Consider the following 25241-nt stretch of genomic DNA (forward strand, 5'->3'; position numbering starts at 1 on the left):
GTTTAATCATTATGCACATACATAAGTGTTTAAGTGATCAGTGAAGTCTTAGAGGTGTTTAAGAGAGTTTACTGATGATAAACATATTGTGAAAATAAGTCTTTGAGCATATACTAAAATATAAACTGGGACAGTTGGTACAACGGTTCGCCAATCGTATGGCTTGTTAACTATTCAGGATGCTACGGTTCGTGAACCAGGTTCTCTAACCCTACAAGACTCCCGAACTCAGTTGATAACGGTTCGTGAACCGGGTTCGCCAACTGCTAGCCTATTATTCCAAATTCGAAAATTCAGCTCACCACGATTTTCCAACCGGGTTCATGAACTGTTCCCAACTGAACTTGCGATTTGTGAACTGTTTTGCTAACCTTCCTGTATTTCCGCTGATAAGATCATCTGGATGCACTACTGCCTCTGGTTACAAATGTTTCACCCAACAAGCAAATCAACCTCAGAAAAAACCCCTATCAGTAGCCAAATTTCTTTGGACCTTACCATGTCCAACAAAAATTCAGCTATTCTTGTAAAAATCAATTAATGAAGGTCTATCGACCTTCACTATCCTAAGCCGAATCCAACTCTTTAACTCCAATCTATCCCCCGTTGTAATTTGGATACAGAATCAGCTGATCACTTATTCCTGCACTTCGATGTAGTGATTACAGTCTGGAACACCTTACTCACTCATCTATCAAACACCCAGAATGCCTCCATTACCATCCCAAATACAATAACTCCCCAAACAACCATCTCACAACTCCTACAACAGAAAGCCCCTTCCATAACCACCACATCATTCTGTTTTCTCTTCTGGTCACTTTGGATAGCTAGAAATGAGTTTGTATACCAGAAAAAAAAAAAACAATATCGGACGACATCTTTGTCGCGACCCTAAAGCAACATCAGGAATATGCTTGGGCTCAGAAATCCCTACCCCCTATTATACCAGGTGACTTACCGACATACACACCGTCAAGCGAAAACAGATCAACAACGACAATGTCAGTAGATTGGTCCTACCATAACCCAGACTGGATAAAGATCAACACAGATGCAGCTGCCATAGGACACCCAGGAATAGCAGGTGCAGGTTTCATTTGCAGAGACTCTGAGACAAGAACCATCATGGCTTTGGCGGAACCACTATGAATTACTACCGCTTTAATAGCGGAAACCTGATCGTTGTTGCTGGCTACAAAAGCCGCGACTAAGAGTGGCCAAAAGTTCTCTTTGATACAGACTCGGGAAATGTATTGTGCTTTGTCATTTCATCTACACCACCACCTTTCTATCTGTTAGGAATGCTAAATGAAATAAAACATCGCATGAATCAGAATCAGATTCAGCATAGCGCCATCCAGCATAATTACAGGGAAGGAAACCAGGCGGCAGACGACCTAGCTAACCACGCAACGGATGAAAGTCAATAGGGGAATATTTCAACTAAATAATGGGACTAGGCAATCCCAATCTTTGTTAGTCAGATTGTTTTAAGCGACTTCTTGAGTACTATACCCTCCTGTAATTACCAACTAGTTTCTTTCCTTGCACTTAAAAAAAAAAAACTAGTTTCTTTCTTTAATATAAATACATGCTTCAAAGAAGAAGGGGGAAAAAAATTACTCGACAACCAAACAGGATACCCAACTAGACCGAACCCCCGGATCAAACCGGACGATAATCAATCTATACCCGCCCAATAGTCGGGTTTTCTGCATGGGGGTTGGATTTTACCCGCCCAAATTAACTCCTACTTATCATTTCATCTCTATCTTTCTCGAGTAATCCTAATTGCTCTGTAACCCTAGCTTTCCTTTGTGTTCTTCATTCCTGCCGGGACCTAATGAATTTTATTTGTCTAACTAATTCCGTGGGTGAAAGAATGGCGAATAAATTCCTCTCTTGGTTCGGTATGTATCCTCCTAAGCCCTTATTTCCTGATTTAGATTTCTGATATTTTCAATCTTTGCCCAAACAAAACTCAGTTTAGGAATGAAACCAAGTTAATTTCTGTAAGCTTACCTCTTTAGGAATGGAAATCAAGTTAGTGTCTGTAAATATGAGGAAGCTCTTAAAAGCCAGAATGTATCTAGAATGTTGAGCGAGCACCCTAAGCGGATGGCCAGCTGCCAGGCGAGGGTGAGGTCGAAGAAAAGGGGAATGGCCAGCTGCCGAGGAAGCAACTACAGAATGAGATGATGAGGCTGAAGCTGAAGCTGAAGAAAAACAAGAGGAGGATGAGGAATAAGAAGACGACGAAGAGAAAGAGGAGACGTATTTAGTGCTGATAATAATCAACAACACACTATTGGTAGTTCAATTGTTGATGATGATGTGGTTGTTTGTCAGATATTGAGCAGACTCCCGGTGTAATCGCTTATGCGGTTCAAATGTGTTTGTAAGAGTTGGAAATCAATTATAGAAGAAGATTCACACTTCATGAATTTACACCTTGGCCATTCGGAAACACGGCCAAGCATCTTTATACTCCTTCAAAAGAGTGCTGTCTATCTCGAAAGATATTACATGTCTTTCTTGTCAGCTAATTTGTACTTTAATGGTAGAGATGTCAATATTCGCACCCTAAGCAAGCTAATTTGTACTTTAATGGTAGAGATGTCAATATTCGCACCCTAAGCAAAGAACATTCAATCTCGTACCGTAAAATTTTGGGACCCGTTGGTGGTTTGATCTGTTTCATTGACATTTTCGAGTATACAATGTTGGCACCAGAGAAGTAGCACCATGGATCAAGTCAACGGTGTTCATGAATGTAGAAAATGAGAATGGCATTGCAGACGCTCTTGACGGTTCTCCACATTGTAATTTCGGTGTGGATCCTACTACCAAGAAGCATAAAGTTATTTTTGTGGTGTGAAGGCAAATTCCAAGACTTCCCAGTTTGTGAGGTATTGACTGTAGGGGACAATACATGGAGAGTAATTGGTGAGTTACCACCCTGTTTAAATATCGGAATGGCGACTGTTTCTGTAAATGGTTCCATATATTGGAATTTATTTGGCCCTTTCGGAGTCCTCTGATAGTGAAGATGTGGAGTCCCCTGATGAGGAAGAGGATTATACTGAATGGATAATGGCATTTGATATTGGAAGTGAGAAGTTCAGGATGATTCCCGTCCCCCCAGTCCCCAAATCTGAGCGTGATGAATCTTTTTCCTTCAACGAGTTCTCACTCTCAGTAATGGATGGATGTCTAGCCATACTACGTCAAAATGATCGAAAAATCAAAATGTGGATATTTCATGATCATAATAAAGAGAATGGAATTTCTATTACCAGTAGTGAAAAAGATTGGACTAGATTGTCCGTCAGATTTCCTTCTGAATTGACTATTGAACTTCGTCGGTCAGCTATTTATGTTCATTCTGTTTCCGGAACGGACCAGATAATCTTGGAAACCTATAGAGACGCATATTACCATGGCAACGGGAATGCAAGGGCTGCCAATTTTTATTATTACGACAGGAAAAAGAAGACGTTAAGGAAGCTGGAAATCAATGGGATTACGTCCATCCCAGAAGATTGCACAGCTGAATGTTCAACTTTTGTAGAAAATCTTTTGTCTGTTCGGAAGAAGGTCTAGCAACAGTGAACCCAGTCTTCAAAATAGGTGAATCACCTTTCTGTTTTGATAATCTATATGTTTGGTTTGTCTGAGATATGCATGGTCAGATTAGTGGCACATGTGCTTTCTCTTTATAGCAGTAAAAACACCAAAATTTATTTCTATATTTTTGCATAGGGTCTTTTATTTTTCATTTGTAAACTTGGTGTGAGCTTAAGGAACCTTGCACTTTATCTTTAACGCTTGAAATAAGCCCGTAGTGGGAAAATCATAAATTTGTTGTTTTATGCTGCAAAAACGTATTTTATTATCCATCCTGTTTATATTGATAATAACTAGGTCATGCCATGTAATTAGGCATATAGTTAATGTACAGGTTAGGCGGTGCACAGGTCAGGAAGCGAATATTATTAGACTGTACGTCTGTATCATATGCAACTTTAAATTTCATGGACATCCCCAGATGTTTTTTTTTTTAAATTTTGAACTCATTTTTTATGGCTTTTAGCTATCTGAGGCCCCTTACATAAGCCTGATCGAGAAGAGTTTTGGCAAGGTATTTTGCCTTCCAACACTGCACATAGGATTAAGCTGTTTGTGTTGAAATGTAGCAGGGAGATAAATCCCACTGGATGTAAACTAGCAGTTCGCAACAACAATATAGAGACTCAGTGTGGAATCTGTGGTGAGAATGAAGAAACTATGGAGCATTTACTTCTGTAATGCAGGCATGCCAGACTGGTTTGGAGGGGTATTAACATAAACATTTCTAGGTTTCCAGACAAAGGCGGTGCTGCAGATGAAAGATGGCTTTACTCTCTTATGATTGGAGCCTGGATCATATGGAAAGATAGATGTGATTCTATCTTTCAAGGAAAATCTCTTAACCCACATCATAGAATAAATTACTTCCTTAGTGCACTCATGACATTAATTCTGCTAGAGTTATTCCATGTAGTTTCTTATCTTCTGATTGGGAACCTCCGCCGGAGGGCCAGGGCTGGTCCTGATAGGCAAGCAGGGCAAGCCCCACTTGCAGGCAACACAGGTCCGGGGCAACAAAAAGCTCATTTCTGATTGGGGGTTTTCATTAAACTAAAAAACAGATAGGCTAAATTATTACTTATATAAATTTGAAGGGCTAAATATGACTTATATATATAGTTTAATAACTATAATATAAAGGATTTTAGTTTTTTCTCCATCTCTTTCATTCTCTTCCCCGGTCATGCATCCTCCTTTTTCTTCTTCATAGGCCAGTTTACTAATAATCACAATCAATAGACTATCTAAAATAGATTTTTATTTAAAAACAAAAGCATTTTTTTACCACTTCACTTATCTTCCATTTTTCTTCCATAAACTATACAAATTTTCTTAATGATCACTTTTGATTATTGTTTTTTTTATATTTTAACTGTAGTTGTCTATTTTTGTAGTAGTATTCTATTTGTAAATTAGAATTACAAATTAACTACGCCATTCATTCAAAAGAATTCTTTCCGCGGCCTTCGGCCGCCTCACATATTAGTGACATTCTAATCATACACAAGAAAAAAAATTATCTCCAGTACAGGGACAAAAGAAAAATTGTTCGCTTCGAGGCAAATTATTTTCAGGAACGGCCCTGGGAGGGCATAGTGAAAATCAATGCAAATGCATCCTTTTATCATAATACTAACTTGGAACTGGACTTGTTCTTCGTGATCATACAGGGAACTGCAGAGGAATCAAAGGAACCTATGTAGATGGAGCATTGAGTTGCGAAGTAGGGGAGTGCATGGCAATACGTAAAGCATTGAATTGGGCCGAAGCCACGCCATTACCAAATATTCGTATTGAAGCTGACGCATTCGTATTGAAGCTGACGCTAAGATGGTTATCAATCGCTGATGCTACTAATCTCATTCATTAGGAAAATAGGAACATCATGAAGGAAATAAGTTTAGCTAGCAATATTTTAGAGAGTCTGCTACTTCTGAAACTTACGGGAACTAAGAGTACTGATTTTTGTAGCTTCTAACCATAAATCAGAACTTCTTAAGTTCTTAATCGATAAAAAAAAAAAATATTTTGCCTTCCCTTCATCCAATATACAAAAATATTCTAATTTTTATGGGTAAGAAGGAAAAGTGACGTGTATGACGTGCTTGTCAGTACGGAGTGTTTGTCTGACTTTCACTTAGAATAACCAAAGTTGCACCCCTTTTATTATGGTTTAAACTTTAAATAGATGCTGGTTCCTTAGACCTCTCTCTCGATATGTACTATCATGCATTTGCATTGACAACTTTCCATATGATTCAGGGTTAAAATCACTGTTTTTATGATTCAGAGACATGAATTAATGTATGTTTTGGAATTGGAGGAAACAACCAAATCCATTTTAACAAAAAAAAAGTGATTAAGCTCAAGGACCAAATTTCGAATATAGTATTTAAGACACATGTTGCTGTACATACCTCTGGTTATGGTGTGCGCATCAAAATGTGGGTAGTGTGTATCATAATATTTACCCATGTACCATAATATAAAATATTTTCCGCAAAAGAGCGGTTTATCTTGGTAAGGTGTACAGTGAATTGTTTCCCCTCGAAACAAAACCGAAAAAAGGAAACTTGGAACTGCTAATGCTTATGAAGATGATTATAAGAACTGAACTGACTAATAACCAATGAGAAAAATGAAAAAGCCAGGATAATGAAAGGTTCAATTACTTCAACTGTTAATTTATCAAAGGCTCATAGATATGATCTACTTAAGTGCAAGATAAAATATTTACATCAGCACGCAACCTCGTAATAAAAGCACCCGACAACAACAAAGTTGATGATTACAGCAAAAACGATTGATTACAAAAGGGAAACCCAACCTACCTTTAAAAATCATCATCATCTGAATCATCTTCGGTTGTAACATCAGACACATTCTCATCAACATCTTCCTCATCTTCCTCAGCGATGATAGGTGCAGTTTTCATCGACATCTTACTCAATGCAGCAGTCTTGCTCGCTCTCTGGGATCGACTGCTAACTGCACTAGGAGGGGGTTGTGCAATAGAAATAGGAGAAGTTTCGTCTTCTTCATCCGATGACTCCTTGTTACGCCTTACTTGTCTCCTTGATGTGGCAGGCCTTGAGGGCCTTGTCGAACGCGGTGCTGGTGTGGCCAGTTCAGCCATTAAATCATCAACACCAATTTCTGCCTCCAGTTGTAGCCGTCCTGTGATAGTAAACATAAATTGGTTATACTGCCTGGTAATCTTTAAAGTTTCTTGAATGTTACTGCAGATCTAAACTGGTGCATGAAGTGAACAGAAACAGGTTAGACTAAGGCGTGGCGTGGCGTTGTGTTGTTTAGGAAAACAGACAAGGGTTTACCCTTAATATAATTAGCTTGATCTTGTGACAATTCTTTGTCAGGTTCTTTGTCGAGATCTTTCAGGTGTGCAGCCATTTTATTCAACTCCTTCACAAGTTCCTTTTCTGTAGGTACCGCAGCAGCCATATGTTTTAAAAGTCCTCTCATGCATTTAATAGCACCTTGCTCTGATATTCGAAAATGTAATAAGACAGCTATTTTGCACAATCCAGCTAGGTATGCTTTCTCAGCAGCGGTCTTCTTCTTTGGGAAGCTTGCCACCTTAATCATCCACCAAAAAGATATTGGTAAATACAACACAATATTTGTAACTACAATAAATTAAACTAGCGAGAAATCATGTTCTGTATTTTAAAAACCAACACCAGATTTTTTTTAAAAAGGTCTGCAAGTAATATTACTCAAAAAGATTTCGTACCTCGGCACCAATTCGAATTGCAAGCCCTTCCTCCCCATTCTCAAAGTCATTATCCGTATTTTCTGACAAGTTCTTTCTTGCACTTTCTTCCTCTGTTTCAGTTTCTTTCGAATATAGTGGAACCTGCATCATCTGCAGCATGAAACGACAAGCTTGGGTTGCTCGTTTACGAAGATTAGATACCACAAACGAAGATCCCCCAGCATTTCCATAAATGGCTGGCCACATCGAGCGGATGACTGGAATAAAAGCCTTGGATATGCACCTCTGAATATTTGCAACGAGCCAAAATCAATCAAGTAAATAAAAAGTACGTAATATGCCTTCTTAAAAGGGATACAGTAAATAAAAATCATGGATTACTTGCCTTGTGAACAACTGTGAGTGCCGGATAATGCTCGAAGAAGACAGACAAGCATTGTTTTAACCTGACAACGGCATAAACATTGGAGACATAAAGAAGACTGATAAGCACCTTGTTAAATCAAAAAGGGGTTGGTTCTATGAGAAGGAAAGAAGGGGTTCCATAAGCACACCTTTGCAACTCCTCTGCTTCGTCACTAAAATATAGTTTGATAAGTTTGGCCAAGAGCTCATGGTGTAATGAAGCAGGGATGCTAGGGTAATTTTCACTGAGAAGTAGAATTTTAGCAAACCCTTCACCCAAAATAGCTTGAATTGACTCACGGTCATAGGTTTCACTCGGATCACCAGAAAGATCTCTGGCAATTACGGCAAATAAGAGGTCAAGCAACTCAACACTCGAAGTCTCGTTTGTGTCGGATAAGTTAACTGCATAAAAGCTTTTCTTATCGTCCTCAGCTCGTGATGTAACATCGCTACCCATGACTAGATCAACTTCTTGAGGACCGTGCCACATTCCAAGATCAACCAATGCCTTACTTGCCATGATACTAACTGGGGAAGGAGAATTGACCAAAGAAATTCTCAACTGTTTTACTAATTCTTCACTTGGCTTCCTTTCAAGCAATCCATAGAGACCAAGACATCTCAGTGATACCCTCTGCACATCCAAGTGAACATGCTTTGCCTGCATTCCATTAATCAAACGAATAAGGCGACATAGAAAAATACAGAAGAACAGTTTGAAAACTGAAGTACGAATCGAACTGATTATCACACATTTATAAGATGGGGAGCAGACTTTATAAGACCCCAAAGTACTAAGATTGCCATGATTCAAATACATCTTAACAGTGGGATGTGGATACAAGGTTTTTCGCTTAAATACTTACCCCTGGAAGCAGTAAAGAGTGCAAAATTTCAGCTGGCTCCATTCCTCGACCTTGCATGCAACGGAGGGACTTCACATTCTCCAGATGAAGCCCGACCACAGCAAGGCAGTGCATCCAGTGCATGAAGTCTGCCGTTCTCTCCCTGCAAGGCTGAGCAAGCTCCTCAACAACTGCTAAAACTACTTCTTCAAATTCCCCAGTAGAGGCATGAACTTTTTTTGCCAGCTCTGATACAGCAGTGGCCCACTCTCGATCTCCACCATGATTGATGCCGTCTCCTATAATAACTTTCTCTCCATCTTCATCCACTTCATGCTCAAGAGGCCTGTGCAGTAACTCCTGTACAAAGGCACTCGCAACCCTCCTGTTCGCAGTATCAGAGAAGTCTAGCATTACACCAAGCAATAGTAGCTGTCGGCATGTGAACCGGTAATTTGATCCTGAAAAAAATCAAATGAATTCAGGTTTAAATGAATGTTTCAAATTGTATATTACATCGAACATATCCATGATTCAACATTTCCGGCAATCAGGAACATCTCAGTTCAATATTTGAATCTTGGGGAATGGACAGTTTCAGTTGGTATCAGTATGTTCTCGGCTTACTCACATATTATTAACTAGTTTTGATGTGTTAGTTTTATTGAAAAAAATCAAATGAGTTCAGGTGTAAATGATTGTTTCAAATTGTATATTACAATGAACACTGATGGGGTTTGCCCCTGCATCAAACACATCCACGCTTCAACTTTTCCAACAGTCAGGAGTACCTCAGTTTAATATTTAAATCTCAGGGACTGGACAGTTTCACTGGTATCATTATGTTCTAGGATTACTCACATATTATTAACTAGGTTTGATTTGTTAGTGTTGATGAAAAGGTTCTAAGCTTTTATCATATAAACATGTCGTGCGACATAAGACTCATACCAGCAGCAAGATGCGCTTTCACCAACTCTACATAGTCCGATACTGTTGCAGGAAGGACTCTCTCTAGGAGGTCATTATTATCGGACGCTTCTGCGGCATATACTGTTGCTTCAGTTCCTGTTGTTGTGGCAGCATCAGAGCCTTTAGCCTGTTTAGTTGCAATAACAAAAAATAAGGACACAAGAGAGAACTACTGTCTATTTAGAAGGTAAAACTGTTGAGCGGATTTTTGTTAAAACAGTTTTGAGAGCTCAGCATTTTGAAGAAGTCCCTGAATAAAGATTCTAAAAGAAATCGGCAACTATTCTTAATGGGGGGAATTAACTTGAAAAGGATAATAAAGCTTCTTACTTGTGCTTCTGTCTGAAAGTGCTTGCACAGAGTTCTCCAAAACAGAGCAACCTCAGCTTCCATAAGTTTAATGCATTTCGCTGAAAGGTAAATCACAACAAAGCAGATTGAGACAATTGAGTACTCAATTAATATAAGATAACATTTCTACAAAGAATTGTAATTTCTAACACCATGCAACATCTAATATCTTTTCTATCGCATACAGATAGGTCTTCGGATGGGAAACACGACCTAGATTTTGCTTAACTACAAATTTGAAACTGGGACACAGAGGTTTATGTGGTTACAGTTACATATTACTAGTTGTCTGCACAAGGGCTACATGTTACACGATGGCAACCTTAAAACAGTACTTTCGTTATAGCATTATATTCAAAGATCTTCAAAATTCCAAATGAGAACCACTTTGGTAGGACCTATCATGTGGTATAAGAATTTTTATAGGGAACATGACCAACTTTAACCTTATAATTCTTCCCATAATATTGGGGAACTATAGTAAAAAGCCGCCAAAAAGGCCTTTGCTTAATAACAGTAAAGATATATTAAGCACGACAAAATTTGGTAGCGCCTATAACTCCAAAATTTGATGCATTCGGTCATACCAAGTGCATCTTTACTCTATGTTTGGTTTCCAGTTCCCTGTTACCATCAAGTTGTCTCACTATGCCTCCCTTTTAGTCATGTTTCTCCCTTTGGTGTGTCCAACAGTGCCCATGTTATATACGTTGGATTGGATACAGAATATGCTTCTAGCTTGGGTAGGAGCTTAAGAATTTATGCAATTGAATCAGCTGAAGCCTTCTGAACTGAAAAGATGTTCCGCTAATATATGCGGTGAACACAGGAAATGGATTTGACCAACCTTCATGAGATTCGCTGCTTGATACCAAAAACTGTTGCATAGTTTGACCGTGCACGTTCACCATTCCATCTTTTAAGAGAGTCCTCATCACAGCTTCACCAACTGACTCATACGTTTCCACATCAAGAAACTTGAGAAGCACAATAGGATCTCCACTGCAGCACTTAACAAGCCACTCATCTTTCATTAACTTCAAACACTCCTTGGTAACTGCCAAGGATCTGTCAGCTAATCCCCTCTGTAGAATAATGGTCCTAAGCTTGATGCTGGTAAGACAGATATAACAAGTTAGAAGCCTGACTTCATCCAGAACTTTTACGCATTCAAATTAGTATCAGACATTGGTTTACGAAATTAGTACGCTTTATATAGGTTAGAATCAATCAAGGATCAACCATCATTATTGTAATAAGAACCTAAAGCTGTATCACCTCTATATCCCTGTATGAATAGAGATCTTTAACCCTTTGTGGGCATCAAGGAATCTTAAACTTCCATGGTACACTAAAGAAGAGAAAAAAAGATCCAACGGACTCTTCCGCTAAAACCTCCTTGACCCATCCATCCTCCAGTCTCCATTCTCTCAAAAATGTTAGAATCCTAGTATCCATTAAGCTAGATAAGTCGATCTACCTATTGTGGAAAAGCCAGATGCTTGCCCTCCTCCATAGACAAGATTTATATCAGCCTTTCAAAGAATTCCACTTGTTCACAAATAGAATAACTATCACTTTGAAAATTATATACCTTCAAGTTAAACACGAAAGGTAGGTTGACAAAGTTTGTGGAAGGCAGAGATTTTATACAAAATATCAAGGATCCAACTATTCTAGTCATATGTATCATTTGATTTCAAAGATGAAACAGAAAAAAGAACTGAGAATTACCTAAGGCTTTGAAGGGGAAATTTGTTTGCTAGAACACAATATGCCGCTTTACGCACTGACTCACTCACATCAAGTGTGCAATCAATGATTGTCGCTGCTGTTGCATTGGTAGGAGGCAAAGATAGAATAATATTCTTGCGAACCTCCTGCAAATATCATTGGGTTAATCTCCATAAATTGGTACATCCGTCAATGTACCGCAACTATCATCATCAAGGAGATAATATCCAGAATTGTAATTTAGTCATAATCTCGTAAACAATTGATTCCTGATACTTTAGCTTCCGAACTCAGATGTTCATTTAAATATGCAGTAGTCGTAACAAATGAAATACTCATATAGATTACAGTGATTAGATTTACCAATGCATCTATATTCCCTGAAGACCAAGAAGAAATGAAATAACACCAAAGAAAATAATTCCTCAACTCTCCCACACTCTAATACCCACTAGAAAGATAAACACTTACAGCATTCTGTTCAAGAGGTAAAGCTAGAAGCAACGTATCAATGATGTCACTGTTCTCAGCATCATTAGCAAAACGTGCAAGTGCTCGAACAGCAAATGTACGGACTTGCGGGACCTTATCCTCCACTCTTGTCATCATACAATCTATTACCTCATCCCATAGTTCATCGCTTACTTCTGCGTCATCTGGCAACCTCATTATAATCTACAAAGTTAAACAAACAAAAACAACAATCAATAGTAGTCAATTTCAATTTTCTCCATATAATCATTTGAGAGTGAATCCCTGAAACAAATGAAATGAATAATAAAAAAAATTCTAAAATCCATTCAAAATCATTTCTTTAAGCATAACTACTAGGAAGCTTAAACGGTGCAATTAACAAGAGAACCCTAATTTTTTCACCAAAGAAACCCTAAATTTGACAAAAACTGAAAATTAAGGCATTAAAACAGTGAGATCGATCATCATACCTCAGAGATAATCTGGCAAGACCTAAACCTAGCCGTCTTACTAGCCGCAGAAGCACCGATAAGAAGAAAACGGATAAACTCTTCCAGAAACGCATCACACATACTATTACCATTTTTTTCATCTCTTCGAACAGCAAACATAGAAACAAATCGAACAATCCTTTCCACAGAAGCTAATTTTCTTTGGAAATCAAACAGAGGTAGTAGGGTTTTTGAAAAGGCTGAGAAGAATTTGGTAGGAGAAGAACAAGATGAACGGATTTGAGTGAGTTCTTTCAATTTTCGGGTATGTATAGCGTTTGACTGACGACATTCATCAAAAATCTTAGCGATTTTGGACATAAGGACTTTCTCTTCTTCTTTGTCTGCCATTTTTGGAGCGTCTCTAGATCTACTCTACTTTATCTTTTCGTTTTTGAATTGCATTTGAGAGGGAATACTACTGGTGCGTGGAGTTTAAGCGTTTTGTAACTTTTAGGGTGTCCTGTTGGGGCAGGTGGGATGTTGTTCACCCACCTGTGAACCTAGGTCATGAATACTGCTAGTACTAGATGACCCATTGATTGCACTGTGACCAGCCAACCGCCTGTGAATGTTCAGCAGTATAAAAGCTACGTGGTTCAGATGCCTGGTTCACCCCTTTAGAGTGCGTTTGGCACCGTGACTTTTAGGGCGGAGTTTAGTTCTTTTTTTCTTTTTTTCTTTTTTTAAGCATATATAGGAACCAAATTGTTATTACACGTGGGAATATGATTTTCATAGAGTCACTTAAGAGACTCCGGTTAAGAAAAGGTGGGTTTGCTTGGTCCCACATTGTGGTTGAGTAGTGTAGTAAGATAAAAATTGATTCTACTGAAAATGGTAAATTGGGTGTGTCGCGAGAAACGAATCTAAATCCTAAACAAATGTACTGCACATGAGTACTTTAGATTCGAGAGATTAGTTTGTACAATTCTGGCCTAAACCAATAAATTGTCGTTCCAGTCTTGTTTCGATCACAAAATGAAGGAGAAGGGTTGATCTTAGGGAAGGAAGCAAAGAAGGTGTTGAGATCATAATGATGAACTATGTGAGTGTGGTGGTTTTATGACTTGTATCAGAATGTAGAATTCGCTTGCAGAATGTAAGTTGTAAGTTCTTAGTGTTTTTTCTGGATACTTGCGTTAATGAACTGTTGTTGGTGTGATTCGAACCCAGCACGTTGTGTGCATTAGGTGAATGCTCCACCGCTGTGACATGGTTGATGTCTTGAGTATTTTGTAGAAAATATGTAGCAAGTTGTTGAGTGGGCCTTGCTTGCAAGACCTAATTATTTCGACCTATCACGCGCAAACTAGGCGACGGGTAGTCATATGACTTGCCGCTAAACATAGCAGGCGATGCTTTTAGGTTAAATAATTAAATTATCTGTGAAATCGATATCCATAAAATATCGGTTGTAATCGATGCTCATAAAACATAGCTTTTAAGAAAGCAGCTCAAAATAATTGATGCTCAAGAAGCATCGTTGTATAGAGCCTGTTTAAGTTAGTTGCAGACTCAATGTCTTAAAAGGAGCGTGACCGGCCATCTTTCGGAAGCTGCCAAGAGCTATCCATGTACGTTAGAGATGAGATGGTCGGCCCTCATAGGAGAAGGATGGCTAGTAGTCATTTTGACCTCCCATTAGCCGGCTCAAATTAGATCCAAACCGGTTAAATCGGATAGCCAAGTTGGATGGCTGAGATGATTTGCGACAGTTATTGATTGTCGTTGAATTTATTTAAGACTTTTGTAGGCTGCCTGACTAGCCTACTTTGGCCAATGATTCGGAGTGCAGCACACAGCTAGAAGTGGTGTGGTTGGTCGAAGTCAAAGACGGACCGTCAGTGATCATGACGGCACCTCATTGATCGGCCCAAGTTATACCTAAGTCGTTCAATCTGGCTGGCCAAGCTGGATGGTTGTGATTAATTTATGTCTGCCTTGGGCAGTGATGATTTAATTAAGACCCTTTTTAGGTGGCTCGACTAGCCTATTTTGTCTAGCAATTGGGGATGTTGCCTGCGTGCTAGGAGAGTTTTGATTGGCTGAAATAACAGAGGGTTGGTTGGTGAACATCTTGGAGTTCGTTCGCGCCAGGAGAAGGCTAAGCTTGATAAATTGGCGGGGAAGTCGTACGGCCATGATTGTTTTAAGACTGACATGGACAGTCGAGATTTAATTTTTTAAGAAATTAATCATGTTGGCCAGCCAATTTCCACCTTGAATTAAAAGTATAGGTTGCGACTTTGGAGCGATTTGATTGGTTGATGGGGAAGAGGATCCGACAGACAACAATATAGGGCATGGCCGGTCGGCCAAGGGAGGCACTCGCTAGGGCAAACCTGACGGCCAAGTGGCGCGGCCGCGCCCCTTTTGATGCTGCCTTTATTTGTCGCAATTTCCTTTTATTTATTATTTTTCAACTTTTGGTAGGATCCTAGTTCCATGATGGATCAATTTCGTAGTTTGCCTAGGTTTAGTCTCGACCAATAGGGATCGAGATATTGCGCAAATCACAAAATACTGATTTTTGTACATTGATAAAATTAGGTTACAAAAATTGAATTTTGCGAGCTGACACAAAATTAATCAATCTTGATGAATTTTGCACGTTATTACAAAATCACTAATTTTATCTTGGAGAGCAGCGCAGCTCGCACACCTCTGGTTGAGTACCTTCATGCATATCTCAATTTAGGCACTTCGGAAAATTAATGTCACTTAGCTAAGAATGAATATTAATCGTCATATCATGTCAAAATTGAGAGTTCATCTAAGAACACATCATATAATAGATACTCAGCAGACCGGCATTAGTGAATAATGCAGTTAGGAGCTTATTATGTGGCAGGCCCCGGCATTAGTGAATAATGCAGCTAGGAGCTTAAATACTCATTAGACTCTATACTAGTGAACAATTCATCTAGTATCTTGAGTTTCAATACAATATGAAGAGAGACATAGGCACTTATCAAATTTTGATATATTCTTTAGATTCCTTGCGGAATATAAAAATATCAAGGTCTACTATTTTTGATGCCGGGTCGGTTAGATAGACTTTTATAGTTTTTACCCTAACCTAAAAACCACCATCAACAAGTAGTTAAAGAAGGTAGTTGATTTTATAGTGCGGCTATGATGTGGCCCCTCTTTAAATTGCTGACACGTCGTACAAAATAGGAAAATACTTGAAAACAGTTATATTACCTAAATGTTTATCTTTTTTCTTTTTTTAACTTCCTACTTTTTTTCAAAAAGTATGACAATTTAGGAGATTCGGAGGGGTAGGTTTTTTAGTTAAATAAGTGCCAGAAAATAGCATTTTCGGGACGGATTCCATTGTCTCGGAAACTTTTTTTCATCGTAGCCGGGGCGGTTGTTTGGCATACCTATTTCAGGACGGATTCCATTGTCTCGACAACTTATTTTCCCTTGTCCAATGGAAATGAAGTTGACATCACCCCACGCGAGTTCGTACTACCCTCATTTTCCACCCATATAAATAGCATTTTCCGTCCTTTTCTCTTTACTCTTCATTTTTCATTTTCCCTTATTTTCTCTTTCTTTTTTTTCATTTTTCCTCCTCTTTCAGAAATCTCTGCCATTGAGATAAAATTCTTTAGCATAAATCTGTGTAACTCTTACTAATTTTTCTATGTTGGCATCCTTAGTTCTTGTGAAGATTCCTCTGTTCTTTCTCTCAGGTAGCCGTTTTCATCGTCTTCATTATTTTTTTGATGGATTTACCAAAACCTAGATTTTTTCAGAACCAAAAAAGTTAGGATTAGCAAATACAAACGTAGTTAGGATTTGCAAATACAAATGTATGTTTGGGTTTCTACGTAGAGGGGTAAAGAAGTTATCATGATTGATTTGATGTTACTCAACCAAAAGGTTAGGACTAATAGAAATATATGTACCTTATAGGGTTTAAATTAGTTTTCATCGTCAATTTGATGTTTTCTTTTCTTCTGTAAAAACATGAATGATCTACTTGTTTTGAGGCGATTGATCACTTTGAAAATGTATGACTAAATTTTGAGAAAGTACAGTACAATTGCAGATGAGTTTTGACTAAATTTTCCACCCATTTCAAACATCAAGTATTGCACCTGAGGTAGTCGGGTTTCCAGGTAGTTGGATTTCTAGGTAGTTAGAACTACCTAGAAATTGAATTTCGTTGGTGCCAAATGGACCCTTAGAGCATCTGAGGGTGGGAAAAAAAAAATCGGTAACGCGTAGGATTTTAGACCCCATTTAGTATAAATGCATCTTCAATAGTTAGGTCCTACAAATTATGAGGGATTAAATATTAAATATGAAGGTGTTAAAAAAAGTCTTAACTACACCTTCGAAATGATCCCTAATCAATTCCATGTGATCAATTTTATTTAAAATAATTAATATTTAATACAAAATCATGCTAAAATAGATACATCTATGCTTCTCTATATCTAAAATACATAACACGGCCTTTACTATTGGAGGTGAGTTTTAGAAAAGACGTCTTATTTAGGTTTATATTTGAAAACCACAACAAATGAAGATCTAAAAAAAAACTCCATGTAGGATTTTCTAGACCTACTATTAGAGATGCTCTTAGTTACTTACAACGAGTTAAAGGTATCCATTTGTACATCAGAACAAACAATGTTTTTAGTTCCTCTTATCTTTTTTCTATTTTGTTAGCTACAAACAAAAACCCTAAATGGACTGAGAATTTGGGTCATTATATAAACCGACGCACGCAAATTATGGCCGCTGCTAATCCACGTGGACATTGAGTTGTTTTTAAAATATCTACATTATCGGTCCGTGTAGAACCATTCAGCTATATAACAGCTGAATAACAATAGTTGAAGATATGATGCCTATGTATCGAAGAATCTAATTTTTACCTTTGCCACCTCACCTTTAATACATTTGATATTTGTGGGGACCTATCCACGGATTAATATAAACACATGAAAATATTACTCCCTCCGTTCTCTTTTAATAGGCCAGTTTCTATAAATAAAAATTTCAAAAAAATAGGCCAGTTTCCTAATTGGGAAAGTCAAATGTTATTTTAATTTTTGGGACCACTTTTCTCTTAACTTCTTTTGATGACAAGTGTCATGTGGACCACTTCACTTTAATTCTTTTGCTAACAAGTGTCATGGGGACCATTTCATGTCACTTCTTTTATTGACAAGTGTCATGAGGACCACTTTCAATGATTAATTCTCTTAATTTCCTTAAATTTCGCTAAAAACAAAACTGGCCTATTAAAAAAGAACGGAGGGAGTATATCTTTCTTAAGAATTTTTTAATACTAGTTTCTTTTATCATTATCATCAAGTAATTTTCAAGAAAATAAAAAAAGATTACTTTCCTCGTGATTCATAAGTCTCTTTCAAGAATTCTAAATCAACAGACTCAATTTCATTCAAAATCTAATAGTATCGTATTTTCCCATCTAAAATGATTGTTCTTGCACTCCTTCAAATCCCAAAGATTATTGGTGATTCTTGTATCAAAACTTGATAAAGTTGTAAGATGGTTGTAAATCAAAAAGGAGCAAATTATTGTGTTATGTTACTTGGTTGTCATTAATCGCAATATAATAGTGGAATAGAAATTTGGATATGAGGATGGAAAGATAAAGATGGCCATAGCTTGTTTTTTTGCTCCTCACTACAACAAAACACACGTTTAGTGGCAAAAAAGTTTGTCAGGAAATCCCTTGTTTTTGTCTCAAAATATTTTCTGAGATGGATTTTTTTTTGTCGCGAAGTTGTCTCAAATACCCTGTCTGGGAAAGTATTTCGTGACAAAATTATGAATGGTCACGAGAAAACTTAATTAACAACTAAAAATTTATTGTCAATAAAAGTCTCTTTCACCAACGAAATAAAATTGTCTGCGAAAGATATTTTAATGACCAAAAAATTGGCCACCGAAAAGCAATTTTTTGCGGGCAATTTTTTGGTCGCAAAAATGTAAATTCAAGGACAAACTAATTTGTTTTTAGTGATTACTATTTAAGACCAATTAAATTGTCTCAAAATCGAAAGTTTTGTGTCAATTTAATTTGTCCTTAATGATAATTGTTTAAGACCAATAAAATTGTCTCAAAATGGAAGTTTTGTGTCTATTTAATTTGTCTTTAATGATAAATATCCCAAAAATGTAATTTTCGTGTCAATTTAATTTGTCTTTAATAGTTATTATCAAAAACCAAAAAAATTGTCTCTAATTAATTTAATTAGAGACAATATAAATAGCCCCTGAATATCAAATTTTTGGAGACTAACTTGTTCACCTCCAAAAAAAAAATTTAGTGACCAAATTCCTTGCCATAAAAAGAATTTTTGGAGACAAATTCGTCCTCTCCAAAACTTTTTATTTTGTCTCTAAATTATTTGTTAAAGACAATTCATTTTGCCTTTAAAACGAACTTTCAAATACAATTTTTTTTGCCTCCAAAAGCAACATGTTTTGTCCCAAAATATTCCATAAATGACAACTCAGTTTGCCTAGAAATGCTTTATTCAAAGACGAATACTTTCCGTCCAAAAAATCGCCTCTAAATATCATAAAAATGACAATTAATTTTGCCTTAGAAAATGAATTTCTCAGACAACTTTCTTCTTCGTCCCTGAGTACTTTATTAAGGACTACTTGTTTTGCTTAGAAGAGAATTTAAAAGACAAAATTATTCGTCTCTACAAGCTTTTTTATAAACCGCAAACTAATATAATTAAAAAAAATTAATTTAATTTTCGTGATTCGTTTTTTTTATTACAATTAGAAAATCATAACATATGTTGAGCATAAGATATTTATGTTTTATTAAATAAAATATTTAAATATGAGATTAACATTACTTTGGCAAATTGCCTAAAAACAACATATAAATTGAAATTCATCTAGTTCTAAACACTAAAAACTTGAAACCGTGTATTCATAAATTATTCATCAAGATTCAACATTTGAATCGATATCTCTAGTTTGAATAATTCGGAATCTGCTTGTATCTTCCAGATTTTATTTTCTAGGTTTTCAATTAAATCTTCAAAAGACAAAATGGTCATGTCTCTTCTTTTAAATCTTCTTCCAGAAACCTCATTGTAAATATCATCTCTTTGCTCTCCTTCAATGATGCTTTCTTTACAAACCTCAAAAAGTTTGGGTTCTTCTGAATTTTTTTCTGTTCCATGTCAAAGAGAGACTCATAAGTTGTAAGCAAAAGTATGAATTACAAGTGATAGAGTAATTTTTTTTGAATAGTATAGTAAAAGATATATACCATTTTGTGGTGTTTAATGAATGACCTCGACCCTGTGTAAACTTTTTGGCCCCTATTTGAGAGAGTTACCTGTCGTTTCTACAACAATGATAAAATCATTAGCCCATACCTAAAACAAGTATAATTATAATAACTAGTAATAGTTATGCTAGTAATACCTTAGAAGTCATTCTTCAGTTCCTTCTTTTCCTTGAAAACGACCCTTAAAAAAATCCGATGGAAGTTTTAGAATCATAGACCTCCCTAAGATATATACTATATCTAAAATCAGGTAAAATCTTATAACCCTATTAGATTTCTATAAAAAAAAAGATTTATAGTAAATCAACTAAAACCCATTGATAATAATTAACGAGATTTGATAAAACAAGTATAATTGAAAAGAAATATAAAACGAGAAGAGTGAAGATTTATTACTTGAGCAGTAGAAGGTTGAACTTCAAAACTTGAGAAACAATGGAGAAAAAAATTGTGTAGAGATTTTGGAGATTTCTTATACTTTATATAAGGCGATAGATCATGAATTTTGAGGGAACTTAAATTGAAACACCATATAAAAGCGGGAATTTCCTCCCAAATCTTTCTTCATTTTTGTTCCTCTTATCTGTATTTTTCTCTCTTATTGCAACTTGCAAACATATCTTCTTATTAGGATCTTTATAATTCCTGAGTTTTAGAATAGTATATGTAAACTAATATTGAGTTGTTTCCGTGTTTTTTGAGGAACAAATTTATCTCCTAATAAATTAGGTGAGTTGTTTCCGTGTATTTTGAGAAACAAATTTATCTCCTAATAAATTAGGTGAATTTTTTTCCGTGTATTTTTAGGAACAAATTTATCTCCAAATAAATAGTGGAGCGACATGTATGGAAAGTGGACGAAATCTCTCTTTTAAAAGAGAGATAAAATATCTTGCAAATCTCTTTTATTTTTGGAGAGAATATCGTGTAAAATTTGTTTGTTGATTATAAAACTTAAAATGGGTCACACTACTAATAATAAGACTTTTAAAGTTTTTGCGGTACACTGTTCTGGTCAGTTTAAAATAAACGATGGGAAGGACTTGGACTGGTATGGCATTCTTCAGATTGGGCAAATGGGACAGTGGACCTATCCACCTGGACCTATCATTAAATTTAGTAAAACAAAAATCACCGGCGTTCAAGACTAACTCATAAAGTGTCAAAATGAAGAAAAAAAAGACACTAAAATCTGCATATCATAAAGTGTCAAATTGAAAACAGTAGACCTATATTTAAATGTCGTAAAATAAAAACCACCTGCTTAAAAAAAACTCAAATGCCAAGAACACTGTGATCACTCTATATCACTGTCTTCACCATTGCGAGTAGCAAGTCCCAACCTAACATTGCGGGGGTCCTTAGCAAACCATGGATACCGCTTATCAAAATCCTTCCACGCTTCCGCATCAGCTGGATGTCTTAACAAATCCGGTGTTGTTTTATCGCGTTGGTCTTCATGCCACCTCATGTCAGCAGCTGTGTGTCTACTAGCAAACAACCTCATCAGTCTAGTCTTTAAGGGAAAATATCGCAATACCTTGTGCGGGATCTTGGTACCCTTCCCGTCATCGTGTTTGTACCTAGGAGCATTACATACTGGACAGTCCTCCCTATCTTTATGCTCTTTCCAAAACAAAGCACAGTCGTACTGACATGCATGAATTGCTTCATAACCCATTCCCAAGCCACCCAACAGTTTCTTAGCTTCATAATATGAAGATGGAATCCTATTCTCCTTCGGAAAAGCTTCTTTGAGCAACTCCAGTTGCATTTCAAATGCTTTATTGCTCATCTGGTCGAGTACCTTAACATGCATCAACTGTACGAGAAAAGTCAGCGCCGAAAAATCTTTACAACCAGGATACAACTCGTGCTCAGCTTCATCTAACAATTTAGCGAACTTTCCAGAATTTGATTCACCCAGACCTTCCGTTTCACCACCAGCAAAGGCTCCTTGACTATCATATGTATTTGGTAAGCGGACGTCATTCAGTATTTCAATAGTTGCCTCGTTTCTGTCTTCATTATCAGATCCTTCATTGGTTGCCATATCATCATCAAGACTAGATACAAACTGGTTTTGCGGAGGCATGGCTACTTCTCCATGATATACCCATATTCTGTAACTAGCTGCAATGCCATATCGAGCCAAATGCACGGCAACATCTTCTAACGGGACATGCGGTCTTGCATTTATACAGTCTCTGCATGGACAGCGACACTTGTCCGCTAGTATGTTGGCAAGGTGATCTCGTGCCATGCCGAGAAATGAATTGATGCCTGCCACATACGTAAGACTTGATCTATTACGCTCTTCCATACAACTTTTGTCCATCCTGAATTCAAGAATAAAACTATATATATGCATTAGTACTGGAAAATAAAAAAACACTACCGCATATAAATAGCACTACAGGATTATTGTGATGGCTAAGAATAATAAATAATTGACAAGGAGTGTTGACAACTGTTGTATTTATACAAAACAATGAATCAATGTACTGTGATCTGTCGATAAGCTAAATCCACTTATCCCGAACATTTTAGTAAATGGCCAAAGTTGTACTAAAAGACAGTGACGAGGACAGTCGAAAACAACAGTCTAACTTCTTTGTATATAAGCATAACTCACGAAGCTCCTTGGAATATGATGAAGCTCTAACATGATTAAGTCAAGCCTTTGCAACAAAAAATCGAAACCATCATTAAAGAAAAATACTAAGATGGATCTCTGCAACATAAACCATGGGAAAACAAGCATTTGTTTGAACAAAACAGGACAACACCCAAAAATCAAACCACCTAAGAACTGAGATTAAACTGGTGGTTAGACAACAAACTCACCTCTACCATCTTTACAATAAATCTAATGTCTAGAAACACAATACACGAAGAAAAAGCAAACAAAAAATTGAACTTTTTTTTTTTGCTAGAAAAAAAAGCGAATCGATAATCAGGATGTTTTTAAATTAGCAATGATAGCTCAATTTAACAAGTTTGGTGTTAGGAATTAGGTCAAATAGAAACATGCAATTAACCAAAACCCAATTAGGTTAATTCAAATTTTAAATTTTAACCAAAACTAAACATGCAATTACGTTGATAACAATATCAATTAGGGGATTTGTACCTTAGCTCGCTAATCCAAATCTCCAAGAACACCACACACGAATTTCTTCTCTTAGCTTTATCTTCAAACACCACCAATTACTGATTGTATAAGGTATGTGCGACTTCCTTGAGATATTTTTCCATGGATATCTTCGTTTACTCAGTTCTTTCCTTTCTTCCATCTTCCCAAACCATAAGATTTTTTTCAGATTGGGAATGAAATCTTCCATATCAAGAAATTTTGGTATCTTCCTGTGCTATAGATTTCGCTAATAATCTCCGATTCTCGTAAATCAAGCAACAAATTTGCGAGGAAAATTGAGGTTTTAGTTCTTTTGGCGGGATGTTTCGCGCTAATTGTTTTTTAGGTTTCAAATTTTATCCAAAATTCAGGCTATATAAACCCTAAGGCATCGATGGAACATTTACATCTCATCTTCTCAGAAATTTATCTCAAATTAAATCCCAAGGTATATTATATTTTTTCTTTTACATTAGATTTTTACATTTTTCCTTGAATCTTATTTTTTTGGTACTTTGATTGTGAGAAATAAAATCAATTCAATGCTAATATGTGATTATGGTTGTTGATGGGTTCCTCTTCCATGGAATTAAATCAATTCCAATTCTTTGTTTTTGGGTATGGTTGTTGATGGGTTCCTCTTCCATGGAATCAAGTCAATTCCAATTACTTACATCTGTTTTTTTGTTTTTGAGTACGGTTGTTGTTATGTTCCTAATCCATGGATTCAAATAAATCCCAATTACTCACATTTGTAATTCCCTATGAAGATGCTGCTTGTTATGATGTTCCTAATGGTACTTGTAAGTAGAAAGGAAGGATTCAATATGGTCACTATAAACTGTAGCATTATACTTTCTTGTCTACTTTTATTAATCAACAATTAGGTTAAATCTTTAAGCTAAAACTAGCTGAGAGGCAGCACTACTATGGGATAGTGCATCTTGGTGGATTGCCTTGGCCATTTGTCATGTTGCTGTCTTTTTATTTCCACAAGAATGTTTAGACTTTGATAATCTTGAAGCATCCTTGGTTTTTTATTTTACTTACACTTCTATACTTTTCTTTTCAGTTTGTTCTATTACAAATGGCGCCCCAAAGCACTGCTTCCACGGGTATGAAAAATCACAAATATTGTTGAAATATCAAATACTGTTGTTATGTTATGTTTGTTTGTTTTGTGAGTATTCAATATTGACATTTTCAACATGTTTTGTTTTTTTGTTTCAAGAATCAACTTCCAAAAAACGAAACACAAGGGGGATAAGTCGGGGAGTCGGGCTTGAGAGACTACTAGCGATGACGACGGATCGAAAATTGCCCGTGAAGTTTAAAGAGTCTGCAGGTGAGGCGGTGTGCTTCAACCGAAGAAAACTGGCCACAGAATCTGGGTTCATTGTCAGGTCTTTTGCTCCCTTGGAATACAAATCATGGATTAAAATTCCATTGCATGACAGAGAAGCCTTAATGGAAAGGGTTAAGGTATGTTTAATAGTGTACAATATTTTACTTGTAAACTACGTGTTGACTTGAGATCCTAACTTTTATCTTGTTGCAGGACAAGTTATGGGTGGACCTCAACGTCCCCTTTATCTGGGATTACCTACACCGATCAATGGGAAAGAAGTATAACAGTCATAGGAGTTTGATGTGCTCCTATTTCAAGAGTTTGGTCGATTCCTCTCATTCCATCGAACAAATAAAAGCTAAGCCATACAAAGATGTGCCCCATGATAAGTGGGAGTGGCTTTGCAACCACTTCTCTTCACCTGAATTTAAGGTATTACACTGATTTAGATTTGGTGGCTATAAAATTGCTTTACTAATGTATGTACTGATAATTTAAATAAAATTGTAGAAACGGTCGTTAGCTGGATCCAAAAACAGGGAAAAGGTTCAGTACAACCATTGCAGTGGTTCCATGGCATTTGTTGTGTGTCATGAGCAGGTACTCATTTGTACTATTAACTACCGATTTCTGGTTAGTTGAATAGTACGATCTATTGTAACACATGAAATTGCTGAAATTTTTTTGATCTTATTCTTCATGAAACAGAGTATGGAATCGGAAAATCACTCCCCTATCCAAGTGTTCCATGACACACACACTCGCGTGATTGATAAAATGACTAACAATCGAATCTGG

The 25241-nt window shown here is 36.7% G+C and overlaps 3 protein-coding genes across 7 annotated transcripts; 1 reads left to right on the forward strand and 2 right to left on the reverse strand.

The window, feature by feature from the left end:
• Nucleotides 1-1788: 1788 nt before the first annotated feature.
• LOC113282288 lies at nt 1789-5603 on the forward strand. 5 transcript variants are annotated; one of them, XR_003326699.1, is made up of 2 exons: nt 1789-3633; nt 5304-5603. XR_003326699.1 is itself a non-coding variant. In XM_026531272.1 (2 exons), exon 1 carries the CDS (start codon nt 2998-3000, stop codon nt 3604-3606), a length of 609 nt encoding a protein of 202 aa, XP_026387057.1. In that variant the 5' UTR covers nt 1789-2997; the 3' UTR covers nt 3607-3633; nt 4145-4189. The 5 variants fall into 5 exon arrangements, 2 of the variants coding, with proteins under 2 accessions (XP_026387057.1, XP_026387058.1); XR_003326698.1 differs by lacking the exon at nt 5304-5603 and adding an exon at nt 4200-5086; XR_003326697.1 differs by lacking the exon at nt 5304-5603 and adding an exon at nt 4203-5086.
• Nucleotides 5604-6286: 683 nt separating this feature from the next.
• On the reverse strand, nt 6287-13046 carry LOC113282289 (condensin complex subunit 3-like). Its single transcript, XM_026531275.1, has 12 exons — nt 12624-13046; nt 12151-12354; nt 11680-11825; nt 10793-11058; nt 9925-10004; nt 9574-9721; nt 8644-9083; nt 7924-8438; nt 7755-7815; nt 7388-7654; nt 6969-7230; nt 6287-6810 (listed from the first exon to the last, which is right to left on the reverse strand). Exons 1-12 carry the CDS (start codon nt 12993-12995, stop codon nt 6467-6469), a joined length of 3105 nt encoding a protein of 1034 aa, XP_026387060.1. The 5' UTR covers nt 12996-13046; the 3' UTR covers nt 6287-6466.
• Nucleotides 13047-21256: 8210 nt separating this feature from the next.
• LOC113279354 lies at nt 21257-22297 on the reverse strand. The gene has a single exon (XM_026528048.1). The coding sequence runs from the start codon at nt 22295-22297 to the stop codon at nt 21257-21259; it is 1041 nt and encodes a 346-aa protein (XP_026383833.1).
• Nucleotides 22298-25241: the final 2944 nt, after the last annotated feature.

The sequence above is a fragment of the Papaver somniferum genome, chromosome 5 (genome assembly GCF_003573695.1).
Source record: "Papaver somniferum cultivar HN1 chromosome 5, ASM357369v1, whole genome shotgun sequence".
In the NCBI taxonomy this organism is placed as follows: domain Eukaryota; kingdom Viridiplantae; phylum Streptophyta; class Magnoliopsida; order Ranunculales; family Papaveraceae; genus Papaver; species Papaver somniferum.